The sequence below is a fragment of the Podarcis erhardii genome (assembly GCF_964252035.2).
Source record: "Podarcis erhardii genome assembly, chromosome: 5".
Lineage (NCBI taxonomy): Eukaryota > Metazoa > Chordata > Lepidosauria > Squamata > Lacertidae > Podarcis > Podarcis erhardii.
This window is the reverse complement of record NC_138509.1, coordinates 23,736,067-23,752,106: the sequence shown is the minus strand read 5'-3', so window position 1 is coordinate 23,752,106 and position 16,040 is coordinate 23,736,067. Positions and strand designations below refer to the sequence as shown.

General features: G+C 45.6%; 1 protein-coding gene across 13 annotated transcripts in view; it reads left to right on the top strand.

Moving 5' to 3' along the window:
- Positions 1-16,040, top strand: part of LDB3 (LIM domain binding 3) — a 148,682-nt gene that overhangs the window by 119,550 nt on the left and 13,092 nt on the right. For 7 of the 13 annotated variants that reach the window (XM_081861172.1, XM_081861164.1, XM_081861175.1 and 4 more), the window contains 3 exons: positions 1,989-2,159; positions 4,569-4,616; positions 7,017-7,156. In XM_081861172.1, coding sequence (XP_081717298.1) covers positions 1,989-2,159; positions 4,569-4,616; positions 7,017-7,156 — 359 coding nt within the window. The remainder of the gene's footprint in view (positions 1-1,988; positions 2,160-4,568; positions 4,617-7,016; positions 7,157-16,040) is intronic. The other 6 variants (XM_081861168.1, XM_081861166.1, XM_081861178.1 and 3 more) reach the window with 3 other exon arrangements.

Below are 16,040 nucleotides of genomic sequence, written 5' to 3'. Positions count from 1 at the left end.
TCCTCAGGCTCTCTCAGGGCTTAAACAATCATTAGAACACTGCAAAAGGAACTCTGTGGATCTGTTGTCGTAAATCCTGCTTATTAATGGCACTCCTGTAATCTAGATTGTGGGGAAGCGGTCAGATCCTGGCACAGGAGTGTTTTTGCTGGTAACAAGCTGAACAAGGCCAGGTCCCGATGCCAGCACAAGGGCACCAGATTGTCGATGTTGGGGTTTGATGTGGTGCATCACAGCACTATGCAACCGGACTGTACGAACTGAATCAGGAAAATCACATGTTGATTCTTGTTAGGCTACACCATTCAGACTGCAGGTGGGGAATCACATTTGAATGCTCACCCACCCCCGTGTAACAATAAAACTCCCTGCATATAGAAAATGAGCATGTCAGGAGATGGCTGAGATAGAACCCTTCATAGTGCCATAACAGGGTCACATAAGCAATGAGTGCAGTTCCACAAAGGGAGACCACCATGTGCGAAGTCTGCCTCTTGAAGGGTGTTTGCTAGTGGAGGGAGTCTGCATAGGCTGTAAAGTTCTGCTGAGGGCAAGGGGGCTTCCACTTTACATCACAGGGCTCATTCACACAATTCTCCATGTAATTATATTTGCATATTCATAACTATGTAGACTTAAGAAAGGTTTGTGTGATGAACTGTGAAATATACTCTGAGTCGAGAATGGATTTCATGTTCTTTATTCAGCTCATAGTGGTGAGGAGGAATAAATTTCCCCCAAAAATATCTGCTTTATATACATTATTTACACAATGGGCTGCACGTGATTGGCTAATTCTGGGATTCTCCTGTAGGCCAATCAGGTTGTGGATTCACTTCCACCTGGAGCTGGATTGGGTGGCTCCTGCGGACCAATCATACTGCTGCATTGTTCTAAGACCAATCAGACTGCTGCATTCTGAATCCTATTGTCCTAGGACCAATCAGACTGCTGCATTTTGGATCCTATTCAACTCAGTACATAACAAACTGGTTGATACACGTATGAAGCAGTAACCAATTCGGTGAAAGCCCAAGTGGGGGAAAGGGTATTTAGGGAGATGCACTTGTTGTGTGGGGCCTATATCCACCTGGCAACACATGTATCTGTCTGTGGTTCTATCAGAGTTAGGAGCAGAGGTGAGGGAAGGAAGAGTTTTTGAATTTGCTCCAGCTCTAACCTATCTGTGCATATAGAAGTACGCGCCCCCCTTTGCACATGTTAGCTGCTTTCAACAGCTTGCTAAAGTTTTGTACTCCGTGTTTCCTCCCAAACAGGGGCGCCAACTATAGTGGGCAAAAGGGGCTTCAGCCCCCTCAATATTTTTGGACAGGGGGCCGAGCCCACCCACCCCCCATTATTGAGGGGGCTGCCACCCCCTGCCTCCAATGGGCAAGTGCTGGCTCACCAGGTGGGGGGCACCAAGGGCAATTTTCACCCTCTCTGCTCCTTGCCACCGATGGGCTGGCCTGCTGGGTGGGGGCGGGACAGGTCACATGACGCCCAGCCCCCTCAATGTGGGAGGCAGCAAGTCGGTGCCCCTGCTCCCAAGAGCTTGTGTAGCCAGGCCTGCAAGGATGCAGAATTGGTGTTGGCCCCAGAAAACCCTTTTGATGATCCCATCCCTGATATTGTCTCCGCGTTTTTCCCAGCAAAGATGGTTGCTGATCCATCCCATGTGCACCGCCCAGTTCACACTAACCTTTTTTACCCCCATACTGAAATTCGGCTGTGGGACCCAGTCCAATGAGAATGCCGAATCATTTCGCCTCAGCTCTAACTGTGGCAGAAGCTTAACAAGCATCCTAAATACTGTGATTTTTTAAGTCGTGCTTCAAAATTACCTGACAGTAATTTTGCCCGCCTCTTTGTATGTATGTATGTACCTTTCGGGCCCGAGCAAAACAGGTCTTGGCTTTGTTAAAAGAAAAAATAGCTTGCAGCTTTTAAAGACGCAACCTTGTTTTATCCCATTTAACTTTGATCAGTACCCCTGTTGAGCATGCGCCAGTGTCTACCAGCTGCGCCCCTTCTGCTGTGCTGCCTGCTTCAGCCAATCAGCCCTCTGCTGCCGCTCACAGTGCCGCTCATCAGATGACCCTGCCGTCAGCTGCGGCCACTTCCATGGTGCACGACTCCATCTCGTCATCTTGCCAAAGGTAATACTTTGTGCCTGTTTGCTTCACCTGTTGGCTTAGATGTGTGTAACATGGTTGGGAAGGGAATGCGGGGAGGAGTGGGAGAAGAGAGGAAGAAAACGGAGGATACTGGGGGGAGATAACTATTTACTAAATTATCTGTAAGATTTATGAAGTTCTTAAATCAAAGCGCATTCTGAGCAGAGTACGTAATAAAACTGTAGATGAAAGACATTTTAAATCCACAAAACGGATTAAAAATATATACCCAGAACGATCATCAAAAAACACACAGATAAAATCAGTAAAACCAAAACAGGTAACTAAATTACCGTATTTTCCGCTCTTTAAGACACACCAGAACAGAAGATGCACCTAGTTTTTGGAGGAGGAAAACAAGAAAAAAAATATTCTGAATCCCAGAAGCCAAAACAGCAAGAGGGATTACTGCGCAGCGATCCCTCTTGCTGTTCTGGCTTCTGGGATAGCCGCACAGCCTGCATTTGCTCCATAAGACGCAAACACATTTCCCCTTACTTTTTAGGAGGGGGAAAGTGTGTCTTATAGAGCAAAAAATACAGTATATGTCTGTGTAGGACAGGCCTCGTTGGCTTGGCATAGACATCTCTGTGAGCAAGGAAAAATTATTTGAAAGCAATTTAGATCCAGAACAACAAAACAAATCAGAGGGGCTTGAAATTCTCTTTCTCCCCAAGTTCAGCAGATGCTGTGGGAAAACACAGAGCTGATGAAAATAAGTGGGCACTGACCCATTAAGTAACCAGGACAGGAGATTTTTGTAAAAGTGGAATATAAGTAATAAATCCATTTGGGGTTTTTTAAAATAAAAAAATTGTAACTTCAGTGTTATCTGCTTCCAAGGCAGATAACTGAAATAACAGCAACTGGTGAGGTATAAGGGATATATTGCATGGGAGTTCCAGCAAGAAATTGTTAATTTAAAAGCAGCTGGTGCCTACGAGGATATGTATGTTTTTCCCTTTAGCCCTGGCAAAGGGATAGTGCTCAGGTAGTGTTCACAGCAAACCTAAGAGAAAAGGGCTGTAGCTCAGTAGCACAGCATCTGGCTTGCATGAAGAAGGTCTCAGATTCATTCCATAAGTGGGTTTGACCTGTCCCCTTTCTGAAATCCTGGAGAGCTGTTTCAGTCAGTGTAAACAAAACTGATCTAGATGGACCAATGGCCTGACTCGGTAGGAAGCAGCACCTGTACTAAGCATGAAACACCATTCCACACACAGAACTTCCCTTCCGGCCTTCTCTTCCACCTGCTGTATCAAGCAGGACTTCAGCTGGGTCTGGCCACAAACAGGGGGAAACAATATACTCGCCAGGTGGGAGGTGCAAGAGAAGACCTGACCATGTTGCTTGGCCTGCCCCACATTCACCACAAGCACATTTTGAGTCTGGATGGAAAAGAGTCTGCCTCACACCACACACCAAAGGCCGTGTCAACTACTTTCTAATAAAGTTCTCCTGTCCTGTTGATCTCACACCTGACATCTGGATCCTGCTCCCCTGTTGCACAGTAAGGGAACAGCCATGATATGTCCTGAGCCATAAGAGCAGTGCTTCACAAACCTGGATTTCCAGCTGTTTAGGACTACAGTTCCCATCATCCCTTGTCCTGCTAGCTAGGGATGATGGGCGTTGTAGTCCAAAAACAACTAGAGACCCAAGTTTGGGAAACACTGCATTTGAGTGTTTCAGAGAGCCAAATAATAGCGATGTAGCAGCTAGGGCCTTTCTCTAGTTGAATCATTCATAAACATTCTAATCTTGACCCCACATGTGCTCTTTTTTCCCTTGTAATGTCAGGCGTTCAGTCATAGTAACAAAGCAATACTTTTGTCTTCTGACATTTACTGAAAGTTGATATTAAACAGCAGTGCTTTTTTCTGGGGGGACACAGGGGTACACATACCCCTAAACGTTTTGTGAATCTTTGCACTTTTGTCCATTTACTGTATTTATTTTTCCCAATTTGAACTATAAAATGGTGATTTTCTTGAGTCAAAATGAGAGTGCCCCTAAACATTTTTTTTTTGGGGGGGGAGCACTGCTTAACAATCCCAAAACAGAAAAATGAGAACACCCATGTGGGCTAATAATCAATTGGCTTTAAATGCATGGCTTTATTGGACTTCCTGAGATTGAGTGTACTAAATAGGTTTTGACTCAACATCAGTTAAACATACTCCTGTGGAAAGGGAATCATGAATTTAAGAGACTTTAATCTTTTTTTACAATATTGACATCCTTAACAAACCTTGCGCTTTCTTTTTTTTTTTTAACCTGGAAACCATGCACAGTCAGACTTGCCCAGTTCTCTCAGATTATTCCAAATTTCAAACCTATTTTCCATTGCATTAAAAAAAACCCACCAACTTTTGTCTTTTTTTTATTTAGCGTCAGTCACCATTCTTCTACTTCCATCACCTGCCAGTCCAAAAAGAGGTATAAAGTGCGCCTTTATGCAGATCCTAATCAATTAGGTCACTGCTTTCCATTTGCCAGTTGATGGTTAGCAAAGCATTAATCGAAATAACTTTCTCATTCTCAGCAGTGGTTTTCCTTTTCTCTGACAACTAATAGTTTCCAACCGTACATGCTGTCTAAACCTGCTGCAATCTGCCGCAGATGTAATCACAGTTGCTTTCAGTGTTGCTGAGCTGTTCTTTGAAACTGTCACCAGTATCTAAACTGTTCTCTTCAAAAAAAAAAAAACTACAGTCCCTCATCAACATTTTAACTTTCTCCAGCAGAAATGCCAACTGATACCTTCCTACAGCTGACCTAACTTTGCTAAAAAAACTTTTATATTAATGAAGCAGTGGGCTTTTCTCTCTCTCTCTCTCTCTCTCTCTCTCGCTCTCTCTCTCTTTCAGGAGCCTCTTCGTCACTGCAAATTCTAATCCGCATTCCTATTTTGGCTGTATTGCTGGATGTTATCTTTTCCATTATATGAATTGTGATGCTGGGAGTTTTTGTCTTTGTATAACACTGTTTTTCTCCCTTTTAAATTTTCTTGAGGAAATGTACATTTCCTATATAAACAGTGCAGTCGTACCTTGGAAGTTGAACGGAATCCATTCCGGAAGACCATTTGACTTCCAAAACATTTGAAAACCAAAGTGTGGCTTCTGATTGGCCGCAGGAAGCCATGGAAGCCCCGTCGGACGTTTGGCTTTGAAAAATAGTTCGCAAACTGGAACAGTAACTTCCGGGTTTGCGACGTTCAGGAGCCAAAACGTTTGGGAACTAAGCTGTTTGACTTCCAAGGTACGACTGTACACTGTGACCTAATTTATTACACTAAAAATATTTTTTTTTAAAAAAAGTCACACTATGTAATTAAGCAATATATGACACCCTTACAGCTTCAAGGATGGGTTTTTTGTGGTTTTTTTAAATGAACCTACTTACCTGTGGAGATTGGGTTGTGTAACAAACTGCCCTTTTGGCCTCTGTCTGGACAACTAAATGGCCCTGGCAGTGACTACAGAAGCTGCCCACCTTTATTTCATGCTAAGTGCAATATCTTGTTAGTTGTTGATCTGAAGTCTGTCAGGTACTTCTTCTGATCCAGTTGCCACCCCACCCCACCCCCACCCCACCCCGGTGAAAAAAGAGAGGATAGCCTCGAGGTCTCTTGGTCAGAAACATCCTTTACTTCCACTCTGAAAGGGAGCCTGCCAATGTCTTCAATCTGAGCAAAGTGCAACTGCAGCAGGATGTAGCCTGACATTCCCTGACCAAACTACTGAAGTGGGGTGCAGCCTAAATGGCCTCCGTCCAGTATACCTGAAGGAGTATCTCCACCCCCATCATTCAGTCCGGCACTGAGGTCCAGCTCGAGGGCCTTCTGGCGGTTCCCTCACTGCAAGAAGGGAACCAGGCAGAGGGCCTTCTCAGTAGTGGCATCCGCCCTGTGGAACGCCGTCCCATCAGATGTCAAGGAAATAAACAACTGACATTTAGAAGACATCTGAAGGCAGTCCTGTATAGGGAAGTTTGTAATGTTTGATACTTCATCGTGCTTTTAATATTCTGTTGGGAGCCTCCCAGAGCAGCTGGGGAAACCCAGCCAGATAGGTATGGTATTAATAATAATAATAACAAAAACAACAACAACAACAATTCGACACCAGGAAGGAGATGGCTACTCTAGATCTGCCTTGGTGGCTTCACTGTTCCCACTGAAATGAGTTCAGTTGAATTGGCTCCCCCCACTCCACTTTAAGAAACTCTATTGTAACTACTTTAAATCACCGTCTCCCATGTGCACCATACGTGACATTCCCATGTCAGTGAACCGGCAAGAACAGTCACAAGGCAAGCTCGGTTGGTAGAGCATGAGACTCTCAATGTCAGGGTCATGGGTTTGAGCCCCACATTGGCCAAAAGATTCCTGCATTGCAGGGGTTGGACTAAATGACCGTTTGGGTCCCTTCCAACTCTACAGTTCTATGAAATGCACCCCACCTTTACCCATCTTCCCTGGAATCTGAAGCAATGAACCATTTTCCCTATTGAAATCTCACCTTTTTCTATGGGGCTAGCCATATTAGCACCCCTAAGAGTTCTCCAATGTAATGTTTTGCAGATGTGCTAAGAGCAACCTAATGCCTCTCCTTTATTAAATATGTTTTCAACCCAGTCTTTCAAAACACCAGCATTATAATTACATGCTGGCTGCACTGAGTTTTAAGGTAACAATGTCTCCATCCTTGCCTCTGGAACTTTCTGGTAGGCTCTCACAACGTTCTATGGAAGACACCATTCAACAAATGCTTCATCGGTCTTAATCCTGTGGTATATATGCATGAATTGCTCACAGCTTTGCTTTGGTTTTAGAGGCCCAGGCCAATCTTATACATCAGCTCCAGCTTCCCACAGCCCTGCTCCTTACCCAGGCTACAACGAAGCCCCAGCTCCTGCCTCAAAGCCCAGAGTTGTCACCACTGCCAGCATCAGGCCTTCGGTCTATCAGCCAGGTAAGGAGACTTCAAACTGCTAACACAAGGGGCTGCCTTTTGTTACATCAGATACTACAGAGCAGCGTTTCCCAAACTTGTGTCTCCAGCTGTTTTTGGACTACAACTCCCATCATCCCTAGCTAGCAGGACCAGTGGTCAGGGATGATGGGAATTATAGTCTAAAACCAACTAGAGACCCAAGTTTGAGAAACACTGGTAAAGAGCTTGCTTAGAAGGCATTATCAACATAGTGAGACAGGTACTTGGCTGGTCCACAACTCACATTTTCTGTGATTTTTGTTTACTATGTCTATCTGCTGCCTTTCTACCGATGCAGCCAAGGTCATTTACAGTTTAAAATAATGGCAGATAAGCATGGTATAAAAGGGGGGCGGGGTGGGGGAGGAATGAGGAAAATAAGAACATTCAGTACAAATTCATACAACATGTTTCAAAACTGGGGAAATGACCAGGTTCACTGAGGCAGACAGTTCTGGGAAGGAGGGAGCCAAATGGCAATTGGTCTGAGCCAAGCCAGTGGAATAGGCCTTGTTTTTGGCTCTCCTTTGGAAGCAGACAGGTAAAATTTTTATTATTATTATTATTAAGTACAGTGGTACCTCAGGTTAAGTACTTAATTCGTTCCGGGGGTCTGTTCTTAACCTGAAACTGTTCTTAACCTGAAGCACCGCTTTAGCTAATGGGGCCTCCTGCTGCTGCCGCGCCCCCGGAGCACGATTTCTGTTCTTATCCTGAAGCAAAGTTCTTAACCTGAAGCACTATTTCTGGGTTAGCAGAGTGTGTAACCTGAAGCGTATGTAACCTGAAGCGTATGTAACCCGAGATACCACTGTATTTTGCATTCCCATTTTCAGTGCTATTTTTCTAGAAAAAGAGGTGCCAGAACTCTTTTTGGATGAAGGGTGGTATACAAAGTAGTACATCATCATTATTATTATTATTATTATTATTATTATTATTATTATTATTATTATTATTAGATTATCAGGAGCTCAGAAAGAACAGCCAGGAAATGTTGCTGTTGCCTTGCCTTGCCCTGTTGACAGGGTTGGGAGGAGTTTCTTCACATCCTGGGTTGTCTTGCCCATATCCCTCTAGTCCAGCCTTTCTCAACCTTGGGTCCCCATATGTTCTTGGACTACAACTCCCATCATTCCTAGCCGGCATGACCAGTGGTCAGGGATGATGGGAGTTGTAGTTCAAGAACATCTGAGGACCCAAGGTTGAGAAAGGCTGCCTAGTCCTTCACCCCCGCCCTCCCATTTTTGTGCCTACAAGACATCCGTTCCACTAATAGAGACAGCCAGTGATTAGAGTGTTGGACTGTGGGGAGACCCAAGTTCAAATCCCACTCCACCACAATGCAAACTGTGCAAACATGAGTCAGTCACGTTCTAGTAGTATATGGTTACCAGATTTTTTTCAATTAATCCAGAGACACTTTTTTTTTGAAACTGAGTAGCAACAGTGAGTCAGTAGTGTTAGATGGTGAGGCAAAAGACCCTGGGCCCAAGCACACATGCATATTGTATAAAGGTGCAAAGCCCTTCTTTCGCACCCTGTGAAACATAAATGCGCAGAGTTTTTTTACAAACTGGGCAACAGTGCGCCGCCTGCCCGTGACTCCTGAGCCCTCCCCGATTTCCTTCCCCCTTTGTTTTCACAGATCAGGGGAGTCACGGGCGGGCGGGTGGCTGTTGCCCAGGAGAGGCCAGCCTGGTAGCGCAGTTGGCTCTGGCTTCGGGAGCTGCTTGCTGCCGTAGTGCAGGAGAAATGGCGGGCGCCACGGCAGCAGGCAGCTCCTGAAGCCAGCCAGAGCCAACTGCGCGACCAGGCTGGCTCTGGGCTGCTAAGGCTGCCACTGCCACGTTTCCCAGGGACAGATTTGCAAATCCAGGGACTGGATCCAGAAACCGGGGACGTCTGGTAACCCTATAGTAGTATAACCTACCTCACATGGTCATGGTGAGGATAAAATGGGGAAGGGGAGAACTGTGAAGACCACCTTGAGCTCCTTGAAAGGAAGAGGATAGACGTGAAAATAACATAAAAATAGCAGCTTTACAGGCAACAGCTGAAAATCTGCCTTGAAATATAAATGCTCTTATGCTTCACTTCAAATGATTGCTGTGGCTCCTTGGTGGTATCGTGTTGCCAGTAAGAATTCTTACATAGCTTAGCAATCGTTTGATGTCCTTTGGTTTACTTTAAAATAAAACAAGACACCCTCAGCGTGCTTTTGGGAACCTAATCACCTTTTCAGAAATCTGTCGTAGGATTGCAGGTTGCCGTTTCCGAATCCAGTCACAAGGTGGCAGAGTGCCCTAGTTCTTTTTCTAGTTTTGTCAGAGCGCTGAGCAATCTACAGACTGACTGCTATTTCAACTCCCAGGCAGTAGGGCTGGAGCAGATTCAGATGTCAGGAGTGGGCCTGACATGCTGTCAGAAAGAGGTGACAGTCCCTTTCAGCCCTTTCCCTGGAGGTGGGTCGCTGTCAGGAAAGACAAGCAACTCCACTGTATTGCAAGCAGCTTCTTGGGAGAATTTGAGAAGCTACTTGCAATACAGTGTGAGAAGCTGCCAGGAAAAGGAAGGGAGGATCCCATAAGCCTTTGCACTTGTCTGAACGGGCTCCGGTTGCAGATGTGCAGGCGGTCTCGTTCCGCGGGTAGCTATGCGTATTTCTGGCCAGGCTGAAATGGATACTTAAAACAAAAATAACTCTGGAGTCATTTTGAAATGAGCTTGTGATCCCCCTCCCCCTTATTGTCTGTCTTGTTAATAGCATACACTCCAACATTTCTGAAGAAGAAATTGGGACACACACACCCCGACTAGCCCTTTGCCACCGCACCGCTCGCATCCTTGCACCCCCCCAAAATCCACTGCCAAAGCTTACCCGCCAACTGCCTTGCCAACTCAAGTGTGTGCATGCCCCGCCACTGCACAGCACCCCACACTGCCGCACACCCGCCACTGTGGCCACAAACACATGAGGAGGGCGACAGCGGCGTACTTCTGGAAGTGGCACTCTATTTCAGGAAGCAGCAGCCCTCCTTGTGCGTGTGCACTGGCCAGCAGCGGCAAGGTGTGGAGCCAAAGCACACGTCTTTTGGTTCCGCACTCTTTTGGTCCCCCTTGGCTGAAATGGCAGGACACTCTGGGATTGAATCAGAAGCGAGGGTGGCTTCTGTAATTCCAGGATGTACCCGTAAAAATGGGACAGTTGGAGGGCCTGTAACAAGAGAGTTAGAATTGTAGTGTTTCAGCAGTTATATTTAACTTACTGTGTTTTTATTGTTGTTAATATACCGTGCTTTAACCTGCCTTAGGGTTGTGAATCAAAAGAGGGTGCGCTAGAAACTGAAATAATAATAATAGTAATAATAGGATAGGATGAACCTCACTTAAGGCCCTAGGTGGGGATCATATTTTAAAGGGCTCTCTTACCTATTTATTTTTAAAACCTCACTGAAAGCAGGAAGCTAGGACAGTCAGGATTATGTTGGGCTACAACCTTTCTCGCTTGCTTGCTTGCTTGCTAGCTTTTTATTTATAGGGTATTTTTCCTTACAAGGGGGAACATTAAAAATGGCATTCCCTCACCTGCAGACCTAATGTAATCCGTTCCAGCCATCCTGTCACATGTATAAACCAAACTGGCTTTTCTGAATGGGGGGAAATTTTGACATGAGGGCACTTGAAATTAAGCAGCTCTGCACCAACACCACCTCTTGTGGGCAGTCTGAGACACTGCCGTTACATGTGAGAGGACGAGGACAGTACCATCCAAGTCCCCCTATGTCTGAACTGCTTTGAGAGAATTTGAAAGTAAATTAGATATGTAAAGAAAGAAAAGAAAAACCACCCACCCTGTTTTGCAGTTCTCAGCAAACTTACCTAGGAGTGGATAAAAGAAAAGAAAAATATTTAAGCCAAAAAATCCACTCACCTGTGAGTAAGTCCTCCTGAACACAGTTGGCTCACTTCTGACTAAACTTGCTGAGGGATTGCAATGTATAATCAGAATGTAGGAGATCCTTCTTCAAGGATAGATGATAGATAGATAGATAGATAGATAGATAGATAGATAGATAGATAGATATGCAGCTAAAGTGGAATGGGTCTAACTCTAAAGGAAGCTTTGCTATGCAAGAGCACTTCATACAGGAATGTGTTCCTTACAGGTCCTTGTGTAGCAAAGTTTAGGCTGCTGGGCCTTGGAATGCTCAGAGAACAAAGGCATTTGTCATAGTCAATAGCAACACTATTCTCCAAGTTAAAACATTAACCAGAAACCAGGAGCTTCTGCACGGAATCTGGCAGTCTGCTCCACAATGTGATGGTTTGTCAAGGCTGAGGCAGTGGCGGCAGTCAGAGGTGAACCAATGAATACAAAAAAGCACACATGAGCAAGGAAGAGCTTGTAGCGCAGGCAAGAGGCCAGCTGACCCAGGAAGCCTTTCATAACACTTCTGGTTTAATGTCCAGCCTGAGTGGGTGGGGCTAGTTTGGAGTTTGAAAATACAGTGGTACCTCGGATTAAGTACTTAATCTGTTCCGGAGGTCCGTACTTAACCTGAAACTGTTCTTAACCTGAAACACCACTTTAGCTAATGGGGCCTCCCGCTGCCACCGCGCCACCGGAGCACAATTTCTGTTCTCATCCTGAAGCAAAGTTCTTAACCTAGAATCATAGAATCATAGAGTTGGAAGAGACCACAAGGGCCATCGAGTCCAACCCCCTGCCAAGCAGGAAACACCATCAGAGCACTCCTGACATATGGTTGTCAAGCCTCTGCTTAAAGACCTCCAAAGAAGGAGACTCCACCACACTCCTTGGCAGCAAATTCCACTGTCGAACAGCTCTTACTGTCAGGAAGTTCTTCCTAATGTTTAGGTGGAATCTTCTTTCTTGTAGTTTGGAACCATTGCTCCATGTCCGCTTCTCTGGAGCAGCAGAAACCTGAAGCACTATTTCTGGGTTAGCGGAGTCTGTAACCTCAAGCGTATGTAACCTGAAAAGTATGTAACCCGAGGTACCACTGTACGCCACATAAAATGCATTAGTTGGGGTTGCCATATTTTGAAGAGCAAAAAAAGAGGACCCATTTGCCGACTTCTACTTTTAACTGTTGATCGCTATGACGACTCTCATTTTACATACCCATGAAAACTTCCAGGACGTGTCCTGGAAAAAGAGGACAGGTAGCAACCCTTTTCTTTGGATGTGGATAGATGTGATGAGGCCATCTCTTCTCCCCCTCACATAGTTACTCAGATGACCAAAGTTTGTCAAGACTAGGCCTGAAAGTTGGGCTCTCTCTCCCGCACTAGGAGTGCCATTTAGATAGTCCCACCCCTCACCCCATTTAAAATACATTCATTTTTAAAAACACTTTAAATATATCTGTGTGCACATTCTCATACCCTCCAACATTTCTCTGATGAAAATAGAGACGTTCTCTTCCATAATAATAATAATAATAATAATAATAATAATAATTTTTTTATTTATATCCCGCCCATCTGACTGGGTTGCCCCGGCCACTCTGGGAGGCTTCCAACATATATAAAAACATAATAAAACATTAAACATTTTTTAAAAAAACCTTCCCTTGACTTGGGGATCGCATAACTCCATACCCTCCAACATATCTCCAGTGAAAACAGGGTCATCCTAAGGAAAAGCGGGACATTCCAGGATCAAATCAGAAACCACAATGGCTTCTGTAAATCCAGGACTGTCCCTGGAAAATAGGTGTGCTTGGAGGGTCTGCATTTTACTTTCAAAGTACATTCTTTCCCTCAGAGAATTCTGGACTCCATAGTTTGTTTAAGTGTTGCTAGGAAATGTAATTGTGAAAAGTAAACTCCAGTGCCCAGAATCTGAGGGAAATAATGTGTTTCAAATGAGCTCTAAAGGAATAGCATGTACACAGGCCAAGGGAGAACCTACACACACACACACACACACACACACACACACACACACACACACACTGCATGCACGTAGAGCTGTTTTCACAGGACCCAGAACCCTGATTTTCTTTTTCAGGGTTTGTGGTTGTGGAAAGGGAACCCTTTGTGTGCACACCTCTGAAATGAACACACGGGTGGAGAGCAGGGGCTGCTGCCATGATCCTGCTCCTTCCTCCACCCCCGACGTTGAATAGGGGATCCACACTGTGGTGTATATATAAATGACACAATGAGATATAGGTATGATTTCATGTTCAAATGAGTGAGCACTGATTCTTGGAGGTGATGGCAGGGAGGGAGGGGAAACCAGGAACGCTACCAACTCAAGAAAATCACATTGTTTAATTACAGAGCGTGGAGGTGGGAGGCTTTTGAACTTGGCAATTAGAGATGAAATATCGCCCTCTAATTTTTACTGACTTAATAAATACCATGAGACAGAAATAGCAGGGCCCTGGGGCTTAGGGTGATTGTGATGGGGGGCAGGCGGGCAGGGGATTTGATTCAGATATCTTTAAACTCTGTTTACCTTTGACGCATGAAAAAGATGAAGCCTGGAGCTAAGGTGGAGGGTGCCTGCTTGCGAAGCAAGGATATTTGTAGTTGCTGCTGGAGAAATGGGGAGGGGAAACCAAACAGAAGGGGTTTTTGTTTTTAAAATATGGGCGAGAAGGAAGAACAGAGTGTGAGACAAGATTTTATTGGGTGCCCGTCAAGAATGCTTATCTAAAACAAGCTTGTTATTGACAGAGCAAGAATCGGACTTGGCACATGTACACACTGTGCCTTTAAAGCACATACAAAACACACGGCTTCCCTCAAAGAATTCTGGGCATTGTAGTTTACTCCCCTCCACACAGTTACAGCTCCCAGCAGCCCTTAACAACCTGCAGTGCCCAGAATTCTCTGAGGAAAAGAACGTTTTCCGAATGTACTTGAAAGCTGTCTACACACTATACCTTTAGCTCTCAAGTTAAGAAACATGCTCTGTGTTGTTGATACCACTGACTGTATTAGAATTCGACAGTCTTTTTTCTCTCTCTCTCTTAAGGGCTGTGTTCCCTCTGGGCTATTCCATTGGGAGGGGTGCAGACCTGAGCAGTGAGCAATGCTGTAGCAAAAAGTGGGCACTGTCATCTTTCCTTCTTTCTTTCCTTCCTCCCTTCCTCTTTCTCTTTCTTTCACTTACTCACACATTCACACCCTTCTCCCTCCTAATAAAACCCCCATTCTGACTCTCTCTCACACACACAAGCCCTTCTTTTTCTTTTTCTCTCTCTCCTCCCTGCCCGCTACACCCCTTCTCCCTCCCCACCCCAGCTCAGCAGGCTGCCACAGAAGAGGACAGGTGGCTCTTGCCAGAGGTCCAAGCTGATCATCAGAAGGCAGCTTTTGAAATCAAGCCTGGTGCCTGGGTTGGAAGGTGTTAGAAAAGGATTAGACACATTCTCTCAAAGCATAGGTCCATTTCAACAGCTATTACCCATGACAGTGAAATAATAATAATAATAATAATAATAATAATAATAATAATAATAATAATATATTATTTATACCCGCCCATCTAGCTGGGTCCCCCCAGACATTCTGGGCGGCTTCCAACAAAACACTAAAATACAATAGTCTATTAAACATTAAAAGCTTCCCTAAACAGGGCTGCCTTTAGATGTCTTCTAAAAGTTTGGTAGTTATTTTTCTCTTTGACATCTGGTGGGAGGGCGTTCCACAGGGCGGGCACCACTACCGAGAAGGCCCTCTGCCTGGTTCCCTGTAACTTGGCTTCTCGCAGCGAGGGAACTGCCAGAAGGCCCTTGGCGCTGGACCTCAGTGTCCAGGCAGAACGATGGAGGTGGAGACGCTCCTTCAGGTATACTGGACCGAGGCCGTTTAGGTCAGCACAAAGACTTTGAATTGTGCTCAGAAACATACTGGGAGCCAGTGTAGGTCTTTCAAGTCCAGTGTTATATGGTCTCGGCGGCCGCTCCCAGTCACCAGTCTAGCTGCCACATTCTGGATTAATTGTAGTTTCTGGGTCACCTTCAAAGGTAGCCCAAGCGAGAGATAACCAGAGCATGCACCACTCTGGTGAGACAGTCTCTGGGCAGTTAGGGTCTCAGCCTGCGTACCAGATGGAGCTAATAAACAGCTGCCCTGGACACAGAATTGACCTGCGCCTCCATGGACAGCTGTGAGTCCAGAATGACTCCCAGGCTGCACACGTGGTCCTTCAGGGGCACAGTTACCCCATTCAGGACCAGGGAATCCTCCACACCTGCCCGCCTCCTGTCCCCCAGAAACAGTACTTCTGTCTTGTCAGGATTCAACCTCAATCTGTTATCTGCCATCCATTGTCTAACCGCCTGCAGACACTCACGCAGGGCCTTCACCGCCTTCACTGGTTCTGATATGAAAGACAGGTAGAGCTGGAAATAGAACATCCATGTTCAGGGGCAGCCTACCAGGTGCCAGGGACACCAACAGCGGAGAGCTGTCGCTGTCCTGCCTTGTGAGCTTCCCAGGGACCACTGGACGGCTGCATTTGGAAACAATCACCCCAACCAGCATCTCCCGCCTGAAGTGGGGCAGTCCAGTAAGAAACAACATCATAGGCATCTGCTGATCCTATAGCTGAGCTCTCTTGATTTGCACAGCCAGGAGTGAGTTATCAGAACGCAGCTGAACTGCTGTGGCCATAGTTAGATGCACCCCATAAAAACACATGTCTATCTGGCAAGAGCGCAAGGAGAATGAAAGCATGGCTAATCAATAGATGGGGGAAGGGTTCATTCATAGAATGTCTGCACCAGGTAAGGCTGGCAGAGCCCTTTGTCCAAAACCCTTCAGGGCCTCTGCTAGTTCCCTTAGTTGCAGACGGATCCAAGGGCTGACTCGGTTTAAG